We start from the raw sequence: 16,978 nt of genomic DNA on the forward strand, positions 1-16,978 counted from the left end.
TATAGTATTTCTTAATTATTAATAATTACAGCTTGTAGATTGGCTATTTTCATGATTTTTAATTGTTTTTAAATAATAATAAAAAAGGAACATACAAGATTTCCACCCGACAGCGATAATATATAGCCAATATGTTTCTGTATCAGTATACGAGTCAGTTTTTGCAGATTTCATTCTAATTGGCATATGAATTTCATGGGCCTGGGTAGGTCACCCTGGCTTGGCGGAGATATGCCCTGTTGCGCACACTCGACTCCGCACAGCAGTCCAACAGCAGAGCAGGTGAAAGCAATTCACTTAAACGAGGGCTGTGTTGCGCACCAAAAAACTGTCTAAATGTGGATCCCCAGTTCAAATATGATTCTTTTGGGGGGTCACGGCCTGAAAAGGTTTGAGTACCACAGCTTTTATGCAGTGAACATTACATGAGCGTAACGTTTACCGTGGTGAAGTGTTGAATATTCACCCAGCTGGGTTTAACGAAATGAAAATCCGATGTTTCCTAAACGTGCTGTCACAGATGATCCGACCATCTTATAAAAAATTTAAGCATATGCCAAGATAACTGAGGTTATATAGCTGATTCTGAGCTAAACATATTTGTTTAATTTCGAAGTTTTTATATTTAAACTTTATGATGAAAGGCCGCGGCGGCCACACACATAGCAGCTGTTGCGCTCGCCTCTCCATGTTTACGTTAATGAGCAGCATGAAACAGCTTGACTGAAGCCGGCTCCGCGCAGCCCGCACTGGAGCGGAGGTTTCTTTGCGGGGGGGCGGACAGGGGAGTGGAAGTTTTTTGGGCATTTCATTCATTTATTTGTCCAAAAAATAAACATAAAATAAAGATTGTCCACGAGTCTTTGAGGCTCGAGTCGAGTCAAGTCTCAAGTCTTTGAGGCTCGAGTCGAGTCAAGTCTCAAGTCTTTGAGGGGCGAGTCAGAGTCGAGTCGAGAGTCTCGTTTTTGGCCACTCGAGTGCGACTCGAGTCCGAGTCCCTAACTCGAGTCCCCATCTCTGACACACACACACACACACACACACACACACACACACACACACACACACACACACACACACACACACACACACACACACACACACAGACACAGATTCAGTGCGTCCTGTAGAGGCCCACAGACCGACAGATACAGACTGTATTTTCGGCATTGGACAACCGCCGGTACGACCAAAGTCTCACTCAGCAACAAGTTTGAAGTCGATCGGTCAGACGGTGCCCGAATTATGCCCGGGACAGCTAAGGTCATTACACACCGGCGATTATGCGAATATACACAAAATTCGGACTCGTTCCGAATAATTAAAAGGCGCTTTTTCGCTTCGCTTTTTCGCTCCGTGGAAGCTTGAATTGACTTTATAAGGTTTTTAAAAAAAAACATATTATTCGCATGAAAAAAACTCCCCCGGTGCGTAAGGAGCTTTACACACACGTTTTGTGAATTCATAGATGGATAATAATATCATTGTATACGTAATGTGCGGTAAATGATCTTTTTTTCTGTGTTTCGTCTTGCAGTGTCCTGGAGATGCTGAGCTACTCCAAGTTCTCTGACCTGGAGACATGGCTGTGCATGCCCTCCACCCTGCTCCCCAGAGCGCTGGAGACCTCTCGCTCCTCCTCCACCTCCTCCAACAACCCCACCACCACCACCACCACCTCCCCCTCCTCCCCGGGATCCAAGGCGCGGCTGTCCACCTGCAGCGAGACCGGAGAGACGGACACACCTGCCGTCAGGTACACAGACAGACGTTGTTTGAGCGGAATGTACAATGGTTATTGATGCAGCTGCATTGAACTGGATGCAAAAAGGGATACAACTGCTTGCTTAACACAGTGGTTCTCAACCTGTGGGTCAGTGAAAAATGAAAAAAATATATATAATAATGAAGAAAAAGACAGAAAGAGGCAAACATTGTGAAAATAGCCGATCTACAAGCTCACAATATTTATCTGTGGAACAGAGTCAAACTAAATGTAATGCCTCAACTCCTACAATTCCAAGTGCTTGTCTGGGTGGGGGGTCCCCAGTTCAAATAAGATTATGTTGGGGGGTCCCCAGTTCAAATATGATAATGTTGGGGGGTCCCCAGTTCAAATATGATTCTTTGTGGGGGTCGCAGCCTGAAAAGGTTGAGAACCACTGCCCTAACAGATGTAATTGTCATAGGTCTGTCATGTATGTACCCCTTCCCCCCACCCCTCTTTCTCTCTCTTTCTTTCTCTCCCTACCTCTATCGATGTCTGTCTATCTGTCTCCATCTCCACTGCACTGAGAAATAATACCAGAAATTGCCCCCCAAAATAACGCTTAAAAACCTAAGCCTCTTTTGAAGATGTGATTGGTTTGTCATTATCCTCGCACTGACCCACCAGTGACTCCACAAAATGCCACCAAATGTCATTCACTTCCCCCCCCAAAAAACCCCACGGGGAAGTTCCTGCGTCGCTCCCCTTTGTAGTGCAGCAGCGTGCACTTGGAGATGATTGCTGTTGTTTACCGAAATGGAGTCTGGAGTACGAGTTGCACGATGATGTCTTTGATGGCAGCAGATGGATTTTTAATGATGCTGAAGTGGAAAGAATGAGGCCGTTATGTAGCCGAGACCCGATGTGGTCCTGCGTTGCTAATGCTAACAATAACACCGTGTTTAGCTCAAGGGATGGCGCAGGATGCTATAACTGACAGAGTTTGGGGGTTCCGTTGCCTTTGTTTGTTAGTTTAAGTGAATGGGTCGAACAAAGGCACTTACAGCGGAGAAACAGAAACGTCGAACCCAGGCAGTTCCATAATGGCGTTTCCATTGTCTCTTTAGTTACTCGCTTATGAAGCCTCTCGAACTGGATATTGATTACGATAGGTGTCTGTAATTTTGTTGTTTTGAAGGGATTTGTTCATGTATTTGATGGAAGTGCCTTGGCTTCATGTACATGTGTTTCCATGGGCGCGTGAGAGAAATTGGAAAAGTGTATTTAATGTTTAATGAAAAAGACATTGACAAACTTTGTGTGAACCTGCTGATCTGTAAAGTGTTGAGAAAAAACGCACACACTAAAAACACAACTACACAACTGTTATCGAATAGAAAACAATAACTTATTTGCCATTACGCTGTTTTATATATATTTTTTATTTATGGCCACAGTTGCCAGACAGGAGGCACCTATGGCCTCTTTGACTCCATTTATTATTTGCAATGTTACATTCTTCAAGAGGTGGGTTATCTTTCATTCATAGCTCATATGCTGGCTATGGTTCTCTTGCAGTTTTCTAAGTGTTGTGTAGGCTACTATGTTGTAAAGTGGGTACTCGGATTCGTAAATCAGGGAAAGGCAAAAACACTGCTATGCTTCTGACGGCGCCTGCCTGCCTTGTTTTCAATGTTTTTTTTAAAAACTTATTTTCATTGTGAAAATATTTTGTATTGGCAAATTTGTATTGTATTGTGGGGGTCCTTGAAATGACAACGTTTGAGAACGACTGGTCTATGGGAGTAGCCACCAGCACTTGTGGCACCCAGCGTGTTGACTCAGGGAAGCCAAGTATTCCTGACTAAGCGTCCGTATGTGAGGAATTAGCAGTGAGAATGTGTTCTGCAAACAACCCTATCAGTGGACTGTAAGGCAAACCAGTGTTGTCTCTGGACAAACTATTCATCATTTTTCACGGTTTTCACTTTTCACAGCTGAAACTTTTAACTTTCCATCCAAAACAGGGATGCAGGGACTTCTATAACAGATACATGTGTGTGCAATCTTCTCTGAATTTTAAAAATGTCGCATATTTCCGTCTTACACTCTCTACCTTTCAGCTCTCCTAAAGTCGGTCTGTCTCTCCCTCTCAGCTTTCTCACTGTCTGTCTCTCCTACACTGTCTCCCTCTCAGTTGTCCTACTGTCTGTCTCTCCTACAATGTCTCCCTCTCAGCTGTCCTACTGTCTGTCTCTCCTACACTGTCTCCCTCTCAGCTTTCCTATACAATGTCTCCCCTATCAGCTTTCCCAATGTCTGTCTCTCCTACACTGCCCCCCTGTCTGTCTGTCTGTCTCTCCTACACAGTCTCCCTCTCAGCTTACTGTCTGTCTCTCCTACACAGTCTCCCTCTCAGCTTTCCCCCTGTCTGTCTGTCTCTCCTACACCGTCTCCCTCTCAGCTTTCCCCCTGTCTGTCTGTCTCTCTCTCCTACACTGTCTCCCTCTCAGCTTTCCCCCTGTCTGTCTGTCTCTCCTACACTGTCTCCCTCTCAGCTTTCCCCCTGTCTGTCTGTCTGTCTCTCCTACACCGTCTCCCTCTCAGCTTTCCCCCTGTCTGTCTCTCCTACACTGTCTCCCTCTCAGCTTTCCCCCTGTCTGTCTCTCCTACACTGTCTCCCTCTCAGCTTTCCCCCTGTCTGTCTGTCTCTCCTACACCGTCTCCCTCTCAGCTTTCCCCCTGTCTGTCTGTCTGTCTGTGTCTCCTACACTGTCTCCCTCTCAGCTTTCCCCCTGTCTGTCTGTCTGTCTGTCTCTCCTACACCGTCTCCCTCTCAGCTTTCCCCCTGTCTGTCTGTCTGTCTCTCCTACACTGTCTCCCTCTCAGCTTTACTGTCTGTCTCTCCTACACTGTCTCCCTCTCAGCTTTACTGTCTGTCTCTCCTACACTGTCTCCCTCTCTGTCTCAGCTCAATAAAATGCTGCCTCCATACCAGCAGGGCCATTGTTAATTTTCTCCATTATTGTCAGTAAAATATTATTGTGTCTGTAACCATGGTGACGGGGCAGCTATGCGCTGTGAGATAAGCCCAGAGCCCACAGGGGGCCAGAGGGGAAAACAATCATGTTTATAGTTTTAGGGGAAATGTAGTCCTAATTTAAGGAAATGTAGTCATTATGACAATAGCTCCCTAATGGCACCCCATAAACCAAGCAATGTTATTTAAACTGTAGGGTGAGCGTTATCACGAGCCCCCAGACACATACTGGTAGCTTTGTGCTGTACCATGGTACTGTAAGCCTACTCCACCATTCGGCAGTGGTGGGAAAGTATTCCATTTTTTTACTTAAAGTAATACTAGGTAACGTTTTCAACAAAACTAAAGTTAAATTGTATATCTTTTGCGAGTGGCAAAAGTTTCACAACACCCACTCCGTGAATTTCACCCCCGGAAGCCTTTTATTTATATATTTTCTATTGAACGTGTACGGGGGGGACTTTCCCGGGAAAATGACGTTCCTGGCCAACGTCATGACGTCGTGGCCGACGTCCTCAGGAACTACCGCAACGGTTTCCTGTTTGGCCAGGAACTACCGTGCTATTAACAAAAAGGAACCTCACGCTGATTTTAAGATAATGTAGGATTGGAAGATCGAAAAAGAACAGAAAAAGAAAGCACAGCTCATGGTAACTAATGCTCCACTGGCTAAGAGAAACGATCCGTAGATAGTATAAAACAATTAAAAGATCGCTTTTTGAAACGCTTCCGGCTTCCGGTGAAAACGAATGGAATTCTGGGTAATCGAGGACTAGGGAAATTGTATGCAGTGACGGTAGTGACCAGCAGAGGTTGCTAAAAATCGTTATTTGTGATTCTGCATTGTACAACTTTAAGTAAAAGTATCAATACTGCAATATAGAAATACTAAAAGTCCGGAATTCAAAATGTACCTGAGTAAAAGTACAAAAGGTATTGGCATCAAAAGTAAAAGTACTTATTATGCAGAATTTCCAAGTTTTCAAATGTATACAAATAGCAGATCTACAAGCTCACAATGCGTCGCATCGTGACACATTGTGAGCTTGTAGATCTGCCATTTTCAAATGGACAAAATGTATGTAGGGCTGAAATCACATTTTTTAATACAATCAAAATTTACAAAGTAACTGGTAACTCAAAGTTTTCAAATAATTATAGTGGAGTAAAAAGTACAATATTTGCCTCTGAGATGTAATGGAGTAGACGCAAAAGTACTGAAAATTGTACTTAGTTACTTTACACCACTGCCTTAGGGCTCTCACTAACCAGCATTTGAGGATTCTTTTACTTTACTGGAGTATTTTTAATGTTCTACTCTACTGCATCTCAGAAGCAAATATTGTACTTTTACTCCACTACAATTGTTTGAAAACTTTAAGTACTAGTTACTTTGTAGATTTGATTATTATTACAAAACATGCATTAGCCACTTCATCCCCTATATACTTTGCGACACGTTGTGAGCTTGTAGATCTGCTATTTTCAAAAGATCTTTATACATTTTGAACACTTGTGAAATGGGACATTCTGCATGATGGGTACTTTTACTTTTGGTATTTTAAGTGCATTTTGAATACCGGACTTTTAATTAAACTTCGTCCACCACTGCTAACCAGTGTTTTCATAATCAAGTAATCTGTTAATCAACTGTACTTTTCTCGATTAGATATATCCATTTGATTAATTTCAGGCTACAATCGATTTTGAAATTGGGTAATATAAAGTACAAAATGATGTTTCTCTCTTACACTGTCTACTTTTTCAGCTGTCCTCTACTGTCTGTCTCTCCTACACTGTCTCCCTCTCAGCTCTCCTACTGTCTCTCTCCTACACCGTCTCCCTCTCAGCTCTCCTACAGTCTATCTCTCCTACACTGTCTCCCTCTCAGCTGTCCTACTGTCTGTCTCTCCTACACTGTCTCCCTCTCAGCTGTCCTACTGTCTGTCTCTCCTACACTGTCTCCCTCTCAGCTGTCCTACTGTCTGTCTCTCCTACACTGTCTGTCTCTCTCCTACAGTCTGTCTCTCCTACACTGTCTCCCTCTCAGCTCTCCTACAGTCTGTCTCTCCTACACTGTCTCTCTCTCAGCTCTCCTGCTGTCTGTCTCTCCTACACTGTCTCCCTCTCAGCTGTCCTACTGTCTGTCTCTCCTACACTGTCTCTCAGCTCTCCTACAGTCTGTCTCTCCTACACTGTCTCCCTCTCAGCTCTCCTACAGTCTGTCTCTCCTACACTGTCTCTCTCTCAGCTCTCCTGCTGTCTGTCTCATCTCAAGTTATCTTTCAGTGAGGACACACTCATTGAGATTTAATGAAAAGAAAATAATTAGCTCCCTCACTCCCTGCATGTAAGCGAGTAGCCGTGGGAACCAATGCTTCCCTGTTTCTCTAGAGAATTGGTTCTCAAAGTGGGGTCCGGGGACCCCCGGGGGTCCTTGGAGGGGTACCAGGGGGTCCCCAGCAAAATGAGTTAATATAGCGTCACAATCATTTGAACCACTTTAGCCATATTTTATAGTTTGGCTATTAAAAAATAGCAGATATACAAGCTCATAGCGCGGCACCGAGTGCCGCGCTATGAGCTTGTAGATCTGCTATTTTTGAAGAATCCTGAAAACGTGCAAATCTTTGAATATATATATTTTTTAAAGCGAACATTTTTAACTAAAATCTTTGCTTCTGGGGGGTCACTGGAACAACATATTTTGAGATGGGGGTCCGCGGCCAAATACATATCATTATGGGGGTCCTTGACATGAGAACCACTGCTCTAGAGTGAGGGCAGCTTGGTGAAGTACCACCCATGGACATGACACTATACATGTCACAAGGTCTGCCTCCAAATCCAACCTGTGATGCTGAGTGCCAAGCAGGGAGCATTTTTATAGTCTTTGGTATGAATCGAACCACCCGAACCTCCCAGTCTCGGGGCGGACACTCCTAACCGCAAGGCCACAGAGCTGGTGCAACCTGTATAGATTGAAGTAAAAAGTGAAGAATCTGCTTCCTCACTGTCTGCATATAATGCCAGCGGTCAATGTGCATTGGGCAATTTAAGTTCGATTGGTCCACCCGCTGAGGAGAAGAATTGGATTAGGACAGACTGAATGAGAACAGACCGACACAGTTTTGTTCATTTATATCCCATTCAATCCGGGAACACATCTGTGTCATTTTAGATTTCTTTGCCTATTAAAAAAATGGCAGATCTACAAGCTCATAGCACGGCACCGAGTGCCACGCTATGAGCTTGTAGATCTGCACATTTTTTGAAAAGTATTGAAAATGTGTCTTGAAAAGTATTTAAATATAATATTTTTTAAAGGGAACATTTGTAACACAAATCTTTGCCTCTGGGGGGTCCCTGGAACAAAACATTTTGAGATGGGGGTCCGCGGCCAAATTAATATCTAAAAATGTTTTCCAAATTCTAACAGTATGTTGCAGTGGTGCTCCAACTTTTCCATGTCAAGGACCCCCATAATGACCCCCATCTCAAAATATTTAGTTCCAGGGACCCCAGAAGCACAGATCGGAGTTAACATTTTTCGCTTTAAAATATATATATATATATATATGTTCAAAGATTTGCACAAACTTTCACCCGCGCTATGAGCTTGTATATCTGCTATTTTTGAATAGCCAAAGACATCTAAAAACAAGACCAGGAGACCTGGTTCTGCCAGACCCAGACTTCACATGACGTGTCAGCCTGTGTCTATGCCCGTGTATGGACGAAAGGGGGACAGACTTTTTTGGCTGGGGCCTAAGGACAAAGTGACCAAAACCTGTTTTTTGCCCATGTATGGAGAAAACAGGTACAAAACATGCCCATGTATGGACGAAAGGGGGACAGACTTTTATGGCTGGGGCCTAAGGACAAAGTGACCAAAACCTGTTTTTTGCCCATGTATGGGGAAAACGGGTACAAAACATGCCCATGTATGGACGAAAGGGGGACCGACTTTTTTGGCTGGGGCCTAAGGACAAAGTGACCATGCCCATCTATGGACGAAACGGGTACAAAGCCTCATGTAAGCCGACCCCTTGGGTCTGGCAATGACACAGATGCATTCCTGGTCTTAATGGGTTAATAGTAGGATAGGATACAGGAGAAATGGAGGATACATTCATGGAGAGGAACTGAGCCAGTAGCTATAACACTCTGACCAGACATTATGTGGAGATAGTGTTCTACTTTAAAACGCTAAGTGGCTGCTAAAGCACTGAAGGCAACGTGGCTGCTAAAGCACTGAAGGCTGTGTGTGTGTGTGTGTGTGTGTGTGTGTGTGTGTGTGTGTGTGTGTGTGTGTGTGTGTGTGTGTGTGTGTGTGTGTACTGTAAGTTAGCTGGGTTCCTGTGCCTTTGGGTTTGAGGAGCAGGTCATCTTTCATTGAGCACAAAGAGTCTCCTAACTGATTGGCTTCAGTCAGATAAACTGAGTCATTTGAAGCACTTGACTCTCAATCCCCCTAACTCAAATCCTAGAGGGAGACACGCATGCACACACACACACACACACGCACGCAGTCACACTCACACACACACACACACACACACACACACACACACACACACACACACACACACACACACACACACACACACACACACACACACACACACACACACACACACACACACACGTTTGTATTACTATACTTGTGAGGACATCAATATTTTAGGACAGTGTTTTTATGAATGCATTAAAGCGGAAAATAACCGATCTACAAGCTCACAACCTTGTAGATATACAATTTTTGGTGTGCGACACCCACATGCCACTAAGTGTAAATCAGGCATAACCCCAAACCTGACCTCTATAAATGCCTAATCCTCCTAACCCTAACTGGAACCTTGTAAGCCTATACGTGTAAAATTCCAACCATTAAAACATAAAACAACCATTTCTCTTGTGAAGGACCGGGACAATTGTCTTATTTCTCAAATTCTACTGTGTTTGTGGGTACGTTTGGTCCTCACGAGTATAGAAACACATTCTGTACACACACACACACACACACACACACACACACACACACACACACACACACACACACACACACACACACACACACACACACACACACACACACACACACACACACACACACACAGTCACAGCGGGTAACCTAACACCCCTACCTGCCGTTGAACACTGAGGAGAGAGAGTTTCTCAGTGCCAGAGCATGTGATTAAGTTGCTTTGCTCGGACTGAGTTAGCCATCGATCCTCTGCATCAAACTACCCCCCCCCCCCCCTCTCATCTTATCTCTGTTACTGTACTGTGACTGATGCCCTTCAGAAAGCACCTGGTGCAAACCAGCATTGGATACTAACTTTTTTTAGTAGAGGAAAAAGCGTTGGTTTCCGGCTGGACCGGCGGTGTGTGTGTGTGTGTGTGTGTGTGTGTGTGTGTGTGTGTGTGTGTGTATGTATGGATTTCATGGCCTGGATACATTAACTCATTAAAACCGGGAACGCATCTGTGTCATTTTCGATTTCTTTGGCTATTCAAAAATAGCAGATCTAAGCGTGGCACCGAGTGCCGCGCTTAGTACGCTATGAGCTTGTAGATCTGCTATTTTTAGAAAAATCTTTTAATATACATATCTTTAAAGCGAACATTTGTAACTCAATTCTTTGCTTCATGGGGGTGCCTGGAACTAAATATTTTGAGATGGGGGGTCCGCGGCCAAATACATATAATTGTGGGGGTCCTTGAAATGAAAAAAGTTTGAGCACCACTGATATAGCAACATACGTTTTTCAGAAAACTGTTAGGATTTAGAAGACATTTGTAGAATCCCCCAGAAGCAAAGATTTGAGTTACAAAAAAAATTGCAGATCTACAAGCTCATAGCCGCGCTATGAGCTTGTATATCTGCTATTTTTGAATAGCCAAATAAATCTACAAATTCCGATTCTCTCCCGGTCTAAGTGGGTTATTGACCTGGATTTGACATTTGTCATGGACTTAACGTCGTTTTGGAGAAAGTTACTTGTGGTGGATACTGGTATCCGTTAGGGATGTGCCCGATGACTAGTTTCACTGTCTTTTAGACAATGTTTCTTGGAAAACGACCAAAGCTGAGGGCGTTGTGATCTATAAGGCCAAAGGGAAGTGAGTGAGTATGCAACAGCCATTTGAAATACTAATCGAATTTTTTATATTATTTTAAATGCCGCAGAGAGGTAGGTTAGTTTGCGACCATGCGTGCTCATGGTTATGCAAAAAAGAAATGCATGCGAAGAAATGCCTTGTTCATTCTGTAAAATAGTTTAATTTCAGACAAACGTCACCTTTTAAAACGACTCATTTAATGCTTTCAATAATAACGGTTGATTATACCAGGGGACTTTTTTTCTCTCGTCAAATTCAAAAACATTTTTAATTGATCAGGCTGTGAGATCAATAATAATGACTATTTGCATTATTATGAAATAAAAACAAACAGTGCTACACTTAGGATCACTCCTCAGCAGTAAGACCAGCAACTGAGAAAAGACACGCACGCACGCACGCACGCGCACACACACACACACACACACACACACACACACACACACACACACACACACACACACACACACACACACACACACACAGTGCTGCTGTGGTCGTGTCTAGTTTACTGCTCTTGAGAATTGACTGCAGGGTTTGCCTTAGTGTTAGCTTCCAAACAATGTATTGTCTTTTTTTGCATTTTTAAAAGCAACATTTTATGAAGTTGACAGTAATTTGGGTGATGTGTAAAACACAAAACGTAAATATCAAAATATCAAAATATAGAACCATAAAAGAAAAGTTTAATTGCCTAGCCTAACTGTATGCTGACTTTGCAGAAGTAGCATTGTTTAATAGATTAGTGGACTAGCCGCGCACATCCCCAGCATCCATAGCAGCTTACAAGGAGTAAACATGTCGAGTGCCTTGCTTAAGGGCACTTAAGACATTCACAGTGGCTCTAGAGCAGGTAGAGTGACCGTCTTTGGGGATCGGACAGTTCCCGGTTCGATCCCCTGCTCCTCCTGGCCGCGTGTCGAAGTGTCCTTGAGCGAGTACACTTGAACCCCTAACTGCTCCCGGTGAGCAGGTTGATGCCTTGCGTAAACGCCCGGGATTCGAACCCCCGTTCCCCCGAGTAAGGAGGGACACTAAAGCCAAACAATTTAACCTCTAGTCATAAAGAGGAAGGAGATATTAGGCTTTTTGGCCTTCTTCAGGCAGGGGTTCTGAGCCACTGCTCCACTTGCATGGTTTCCTCATGAATATGTGTGTGTGAATGGGTGAATGTAAGCTGTAATCCACATTGTAAAGAGCTTTGGACAAAGACTTGCTACTGTATAGAAATGCAGTGTTTTACATCAGGGGGGGCAGTGATCTGACCTGGGTCACGCTCTCTGACCAGTAAAACCTTTCTGCTCCGAAGTGTTGTTGATGGCTGTTAGAGTGTGTTAGTATGTATGTGTTGGTGTGTGTGTGTGTGTGTGTGTGTGTGTTAGAGTGTTGAGGTGGTGATGAGTTTGAGAGAGTTTCTAGAAGCACTGTCTCTTCGGAGGAAGAGGAAAGGTCACTCCTACAAAGCGTCTTGGCGCAGGCGCACCTACAACGTCGCACCGCGCAGGTAGAGGACTCAGGGGTAGTACCTTCTGGGCCAGTGGTTCTCAAACCTTTTTAAGATCAAGGACCCCACTGCCCCATAACTCTGAGAGTGTACAAAGGGAACCAAATTGACCCGCAAGGGTCCATTTGGTTCCCTTTGTACACTCTCAGAGTTACAGACCATTATGGGTCCTTATACTTTCTTACTTATGCTCTTCGTTTCCTATGGGGCATAAGTCATCGATAATCTAGGCGTTTTGGTTCCTAACTATCAATTATTTAGCTGGGAACCCCCTCAAGGAGCCCTAGGGGTCCTCAGACCCCACTTTGAGAACCACTGTTCTAGGCAAAATGAATATCCTTAATATTGCTCGATACTGGGCTCATAACTTTTAGATATTTTAGATAATTTGATCTAAAATATTATTATTTTCATTGCATTTATGCTTTTTTTTACTGTATTATATTAGTGCCAGACTCGTATCCTTTTGTCTTTTTAATCTTAACTGTACTCTCCTGTGTTGAACCTTGTTGCTGCTACGACACCTGAATGGCCCTCTAGGGACCAATAAAGTTGAACTGTATCTTATATTTACCTTATCTTTATGATAAATGTGCCTTTCTGTCACTCATTACTACTGAGAACCAGGGCCGGTTCTAAACTGCTATATTAGGGTGGGCAGGTGGAAGGTAATAGGTGTGCAACTTGGGGACTAGTTGCCTGAAGGTTGCTGGTTTCATTCCCTGGCCTGATGGCACAAAGTTCTGGCAAAATGACAGCTGGCAAATAGCAAATCTTGAAAGCCCTCTAGTCTATGGCACCAAAGAAACATCGGCAAGGGTTGGTCCCTTGGTTGTCTGGTTTCCCTCTACATTGATGCATTGTGCGTCAATGCAAAAATACATTGAATCCATTAAGACCGGGAACGCCTCTGGCTATTAAAAATATAGCAAAAATAGCAGATGTACAAACTCATAGTGCGGCACAGAGTGCCACGCTAAGAGCTTGTAGATCTGCAAAAATAATAATGTGTGTGTGTGTGTGTGTGTGTGTGTGTGTGTGTGTGTGTGTGTGTGTGTGTGTGTGTGTGTGTGTGTGTGTGTGTGTGTGTGTGTGTGTGTGTGTGTGTGTGTGTGTGTGTGTGTGTGTGTGTACATTTTTAATTCCGATCTGTGCTTCTGGAGGGGTCCCTGGAACTCATATTTTGACCAAATGCATATCATTTTGGGGGTCCTTGACATGGACAAGTTGCCGCACACTGTCAGGATTTAGAGAACATTTTTAGATTATGTATTTGGCCGCGGACCCCCATCTCAAAATGAAGCAAAGATTAGAGTTACAAATGTTCGCTTTAAAATTATATATATTCAAAGATTTGCACACATTTTCAAGATTTTTCAAAAATAGCAGATCTACAAGCTCATAGTGCGGCACTCGGTGCCGCGCTATGAGCTTGTAGATCTGCTATTTTTGAATAGCCAAAGAAATCTTGAAAAATGACACAGATGCGTTCCCGGATTGAATGGGTTCAACTCTGCCAGCGGGCAGGTAGGTGTGTGTGTGTGTGTGTGTGCGTGTGTGTGTGTGTGTGCGTGCGCGTGAGACTATAACAAGACAGCGACAGCCTCACAGGATTGCACCCGTTTGTCTGTGTCAGATTGACCGCCACCTCTGCCCGCTCGCCTGTCGGTGAGAATGAATTACTAGGCGCGTCAAACTCCCCCCGTCTGAAAAAACTCCTTTAGAGACCCACACCTCTGTGAGTCTGAAGACGACGAGCAGTGGGCTATTGGCAGTGATGGATGAAGTGCAATTTTCTTTTACTTAAAGTAAAAGTATCAATGCCCTATTGTAGAAATTGTCTGTTACAAGTTCGGTATTCAAAATGTACTTGTAGTTTTGGCATGAAAATGTACTTAAAGTACCAAAAGTAAAAGTAGTCATTATGCAGAATGTCCCATTTCACAAGTGTGATGTATACAAATCTTGAAAATAGCAGACCTACGGAGCTTGTATAGGAGATAGGAGAAAATAGCAGATCTACAAGCTCACAATGCGTCGCAGAGCTTATAGATTGGCTATTTTCTAATGGCCAAAATGTATATAGGGCTGAAGTGATTAATGTACGTTTTTGTTTTGTAATAATAATCAAAACCTACAAAGTAACTAGTAAGTTTTCTAATAATTGTAGTGGAGTAAAAAGTACAATATTTGCCTCTGAGATGTAGTGGAGTAGAAGTAAAAGTACCGAACATTGGAAATACTCCAGTGAAGTAAAAAACACCTCAAAAGTGTACTTAAGTACAGTACTTGAGTACATGTACTTAGTTATTTTACACCACTGGCTATTGGAGGTGAGCTGATGGCTGCCCATGGTGCCCAGTGCACACTCACTCTGAAGTTAGAAACAGCTGCTGGTATTTCCTTTGGCCATACACATTATTTAACAGTTAAACTTTTGGGGTTGGCAGGACAACCCCTTGCTGCCCACCAGCTCTATAGCCCTGCTGGGAACTGGGAAGAGACTCCAGGCCGGTTTTGGTTTTGTGGGGAACGTACGGTACTAACTGGTTGAACCACCACCAGGACCTCCCACAGTAAGGATTATTAGTCACTATTATACAGGGAAACACACGTATCTGGTGCAGTATGAACTATCAACTATGTCATACTCAGTGGTGTGTTCTAGGTTTTTTCGGAGGGCATACTATAATTATTCCCTCCCACACGCACGGCGCACACACGTGAGTATGTACTCGCGCGCGTGGTTGCCGAATGAAATAACCGCGTAGTTAATGTGTGAATTACTTCGAAACTCCAATGGCCAGCGGCCATTATCACCTCAAGATAATATCCACACATAAGCCTTCAACTCAGACGCCACATTATCACATGAAAAAGGCTATTTTGAACTGAAGTTTACAGTCTTGCTGCCCCCAGCCTCCTCCTCCTGCGTATCAGATATGCTTCCTCTTACGGTTTCTGGATGGCTACGCTTGGCGAGGAAATGTTTCTGCACGTCACACTACATATTGTTGCTGTTCTGCAGAAACCAGCTAACTCAATTTTTTCCGCTTTTGCATTTTTTTTCCCATAAATCAGTGCTATTGAACGCCCTTTACGTCTGTGCGTTGATTAAAAAAATATTGAACCAATGGAAAGTATTAAAAAGTGCTTCTGACAAAACCAGCTAACTCCATTGGATCCTCAAACTTTCTGCTAAACCAGATAACTCCAACAAAGGGGGGTGGAGTTAACTGGTTTTGCTGACTCCAGGCTCCACCCCCTTTTGACCTCCAACCTCATTGTGAGCTTTGAGGTCCATTCAGCTGTTCTTATCAATGATGAACAAAACACAAAACCTAACTCCACTTTTTGTTTTGTTTTAGTCATTTCCGGAAAAATGAAAATTTTGGAGTTAGCTGGTTTCTGCCGGACAGCAGAAATACATACGGTAGAACACACCACTCATACTGTCATACTGTACTCTGGGGTTCGGGGAGTTGGGAGGAAGGATCCGTGGTTATAATGTTCAGCCCATAGTGCTGCTAGGGCGTGGACGCAGCGAGGAAGCTATAACTCGATGTTTATCTGTGGTTGACTACAACATCTGCACCGCTCCAATTCCCTTTGTATGTTTTCTGTCTTGAGACAGACGGTAGGAAAGATGAGAGGGAGACAGTGGAGGAGAGACAGACGGTAGGAAAGCTGCAGAGTGACAGATAGTAGGAAAGCTGAGAGCGAAACAGTGGAGGAGAGACAGTCAGTAGAAAAGCTTAGCTTTCTCAGCAGACTACAGTTTGTTAAACAGGATAATGATGGATGTTAGTGTTTGCCTTCGTTATGCGGCATTAAAACAACTGTGCGTTTCCCGATAATGAGGCACTATGAATATTTTAGCTCGTTATGCTGAAGAAGTCAATTTGTTTAGTTTTTCCACGCTGTCAGAATATAATGGCCTGTCTAATGTGGGGCGCTACCATTAGAGTTTTCCACATGCTCTGTCAAGCTAAGGAGCCATATTCTCTTATCTAATTGAATTTAAGGAGAAACGTTAGTTTCTCTCTACTTGTCATTATTATAGTGCTAACTGGACGAGCCAGGTATTTTCATAATAAAGGTGGACAAGTAGGGAAAGTTTATGGTTTGACTCCCTGGACTAGTGTGTTAAATCTGGTATGGTTCAGTGACCAACAGTAGCAGACTGGTTGTACTGGTCAGCTACCAGTGTCCAACAGCATAAGACTCTGGTTGTACTGGTCAGCTCCCAGTGACCAACAGTATTAGACTGTGGTTATACTGGTCAGCTCCCAGTGACCAACAGTATTAGACTGTAGTTATACTGGTCAGCTCCCAGTGGTCAACAGTAGAAGACTGGTAGTGTGGATTTGTTCTCCTATGTGGATACATTTCCATTGTGGATCTACCCTGTGGATTTTACCTGTAAACATTTATGCAGACTACTTTCCTGCGCTGCTACTTTTTGCCCCTCATGTCTAACCTCATCATGTACATACCTGCTGCTTTTTTACGATGTGTATAGGTATACATTTTAGATTTTTCTTTTGACTTGTTTTTTTCCTATGTTTAGCTCCTTGCCAGCGGTGTAAAGTAACTAAGT

General features: G+C 43.6%; 1 protein-coding gene across 3 annotated transcripts in view; it reads left to right on the forward strand.

The window, feature by feature from the left end:
• Window positions 1-16,978, forward strand: part of ankfn1a (ankyrin repeat and fibronectin type III domain containing 1a) — a 235,871-nt gene that overhangs the window by 9,480 nt on the left and 209,413 nt on the right. For all 3 annotated transcript variants that reach the window (XM_080454570.1, XM_080454571.1, XM_080454572.1), the window contains exon 3: window positions 1,538-1,756. In XM_080454570.1, the coding sequence (XP_080310696.1) occupies window positions 1,538-1,756 (219 nt within the window). The remainder of the gene's footprint in view (window positions 1-1,537; window positions 1,757-16,978) is intronic.

Source organism: Gymnoscopelus braueri (assembly GCF_963280865.1).
Source record: "Gymnoscopelus braueri genome assembly, chromosome: 17".
Taxonomy (NCBI): Eukaryota; Metazoa; Chordata; class Actinopteri; order Myctophiformes; family Myctophidae; genus Gymnoscopelus; species Gymnoscopelus braueri.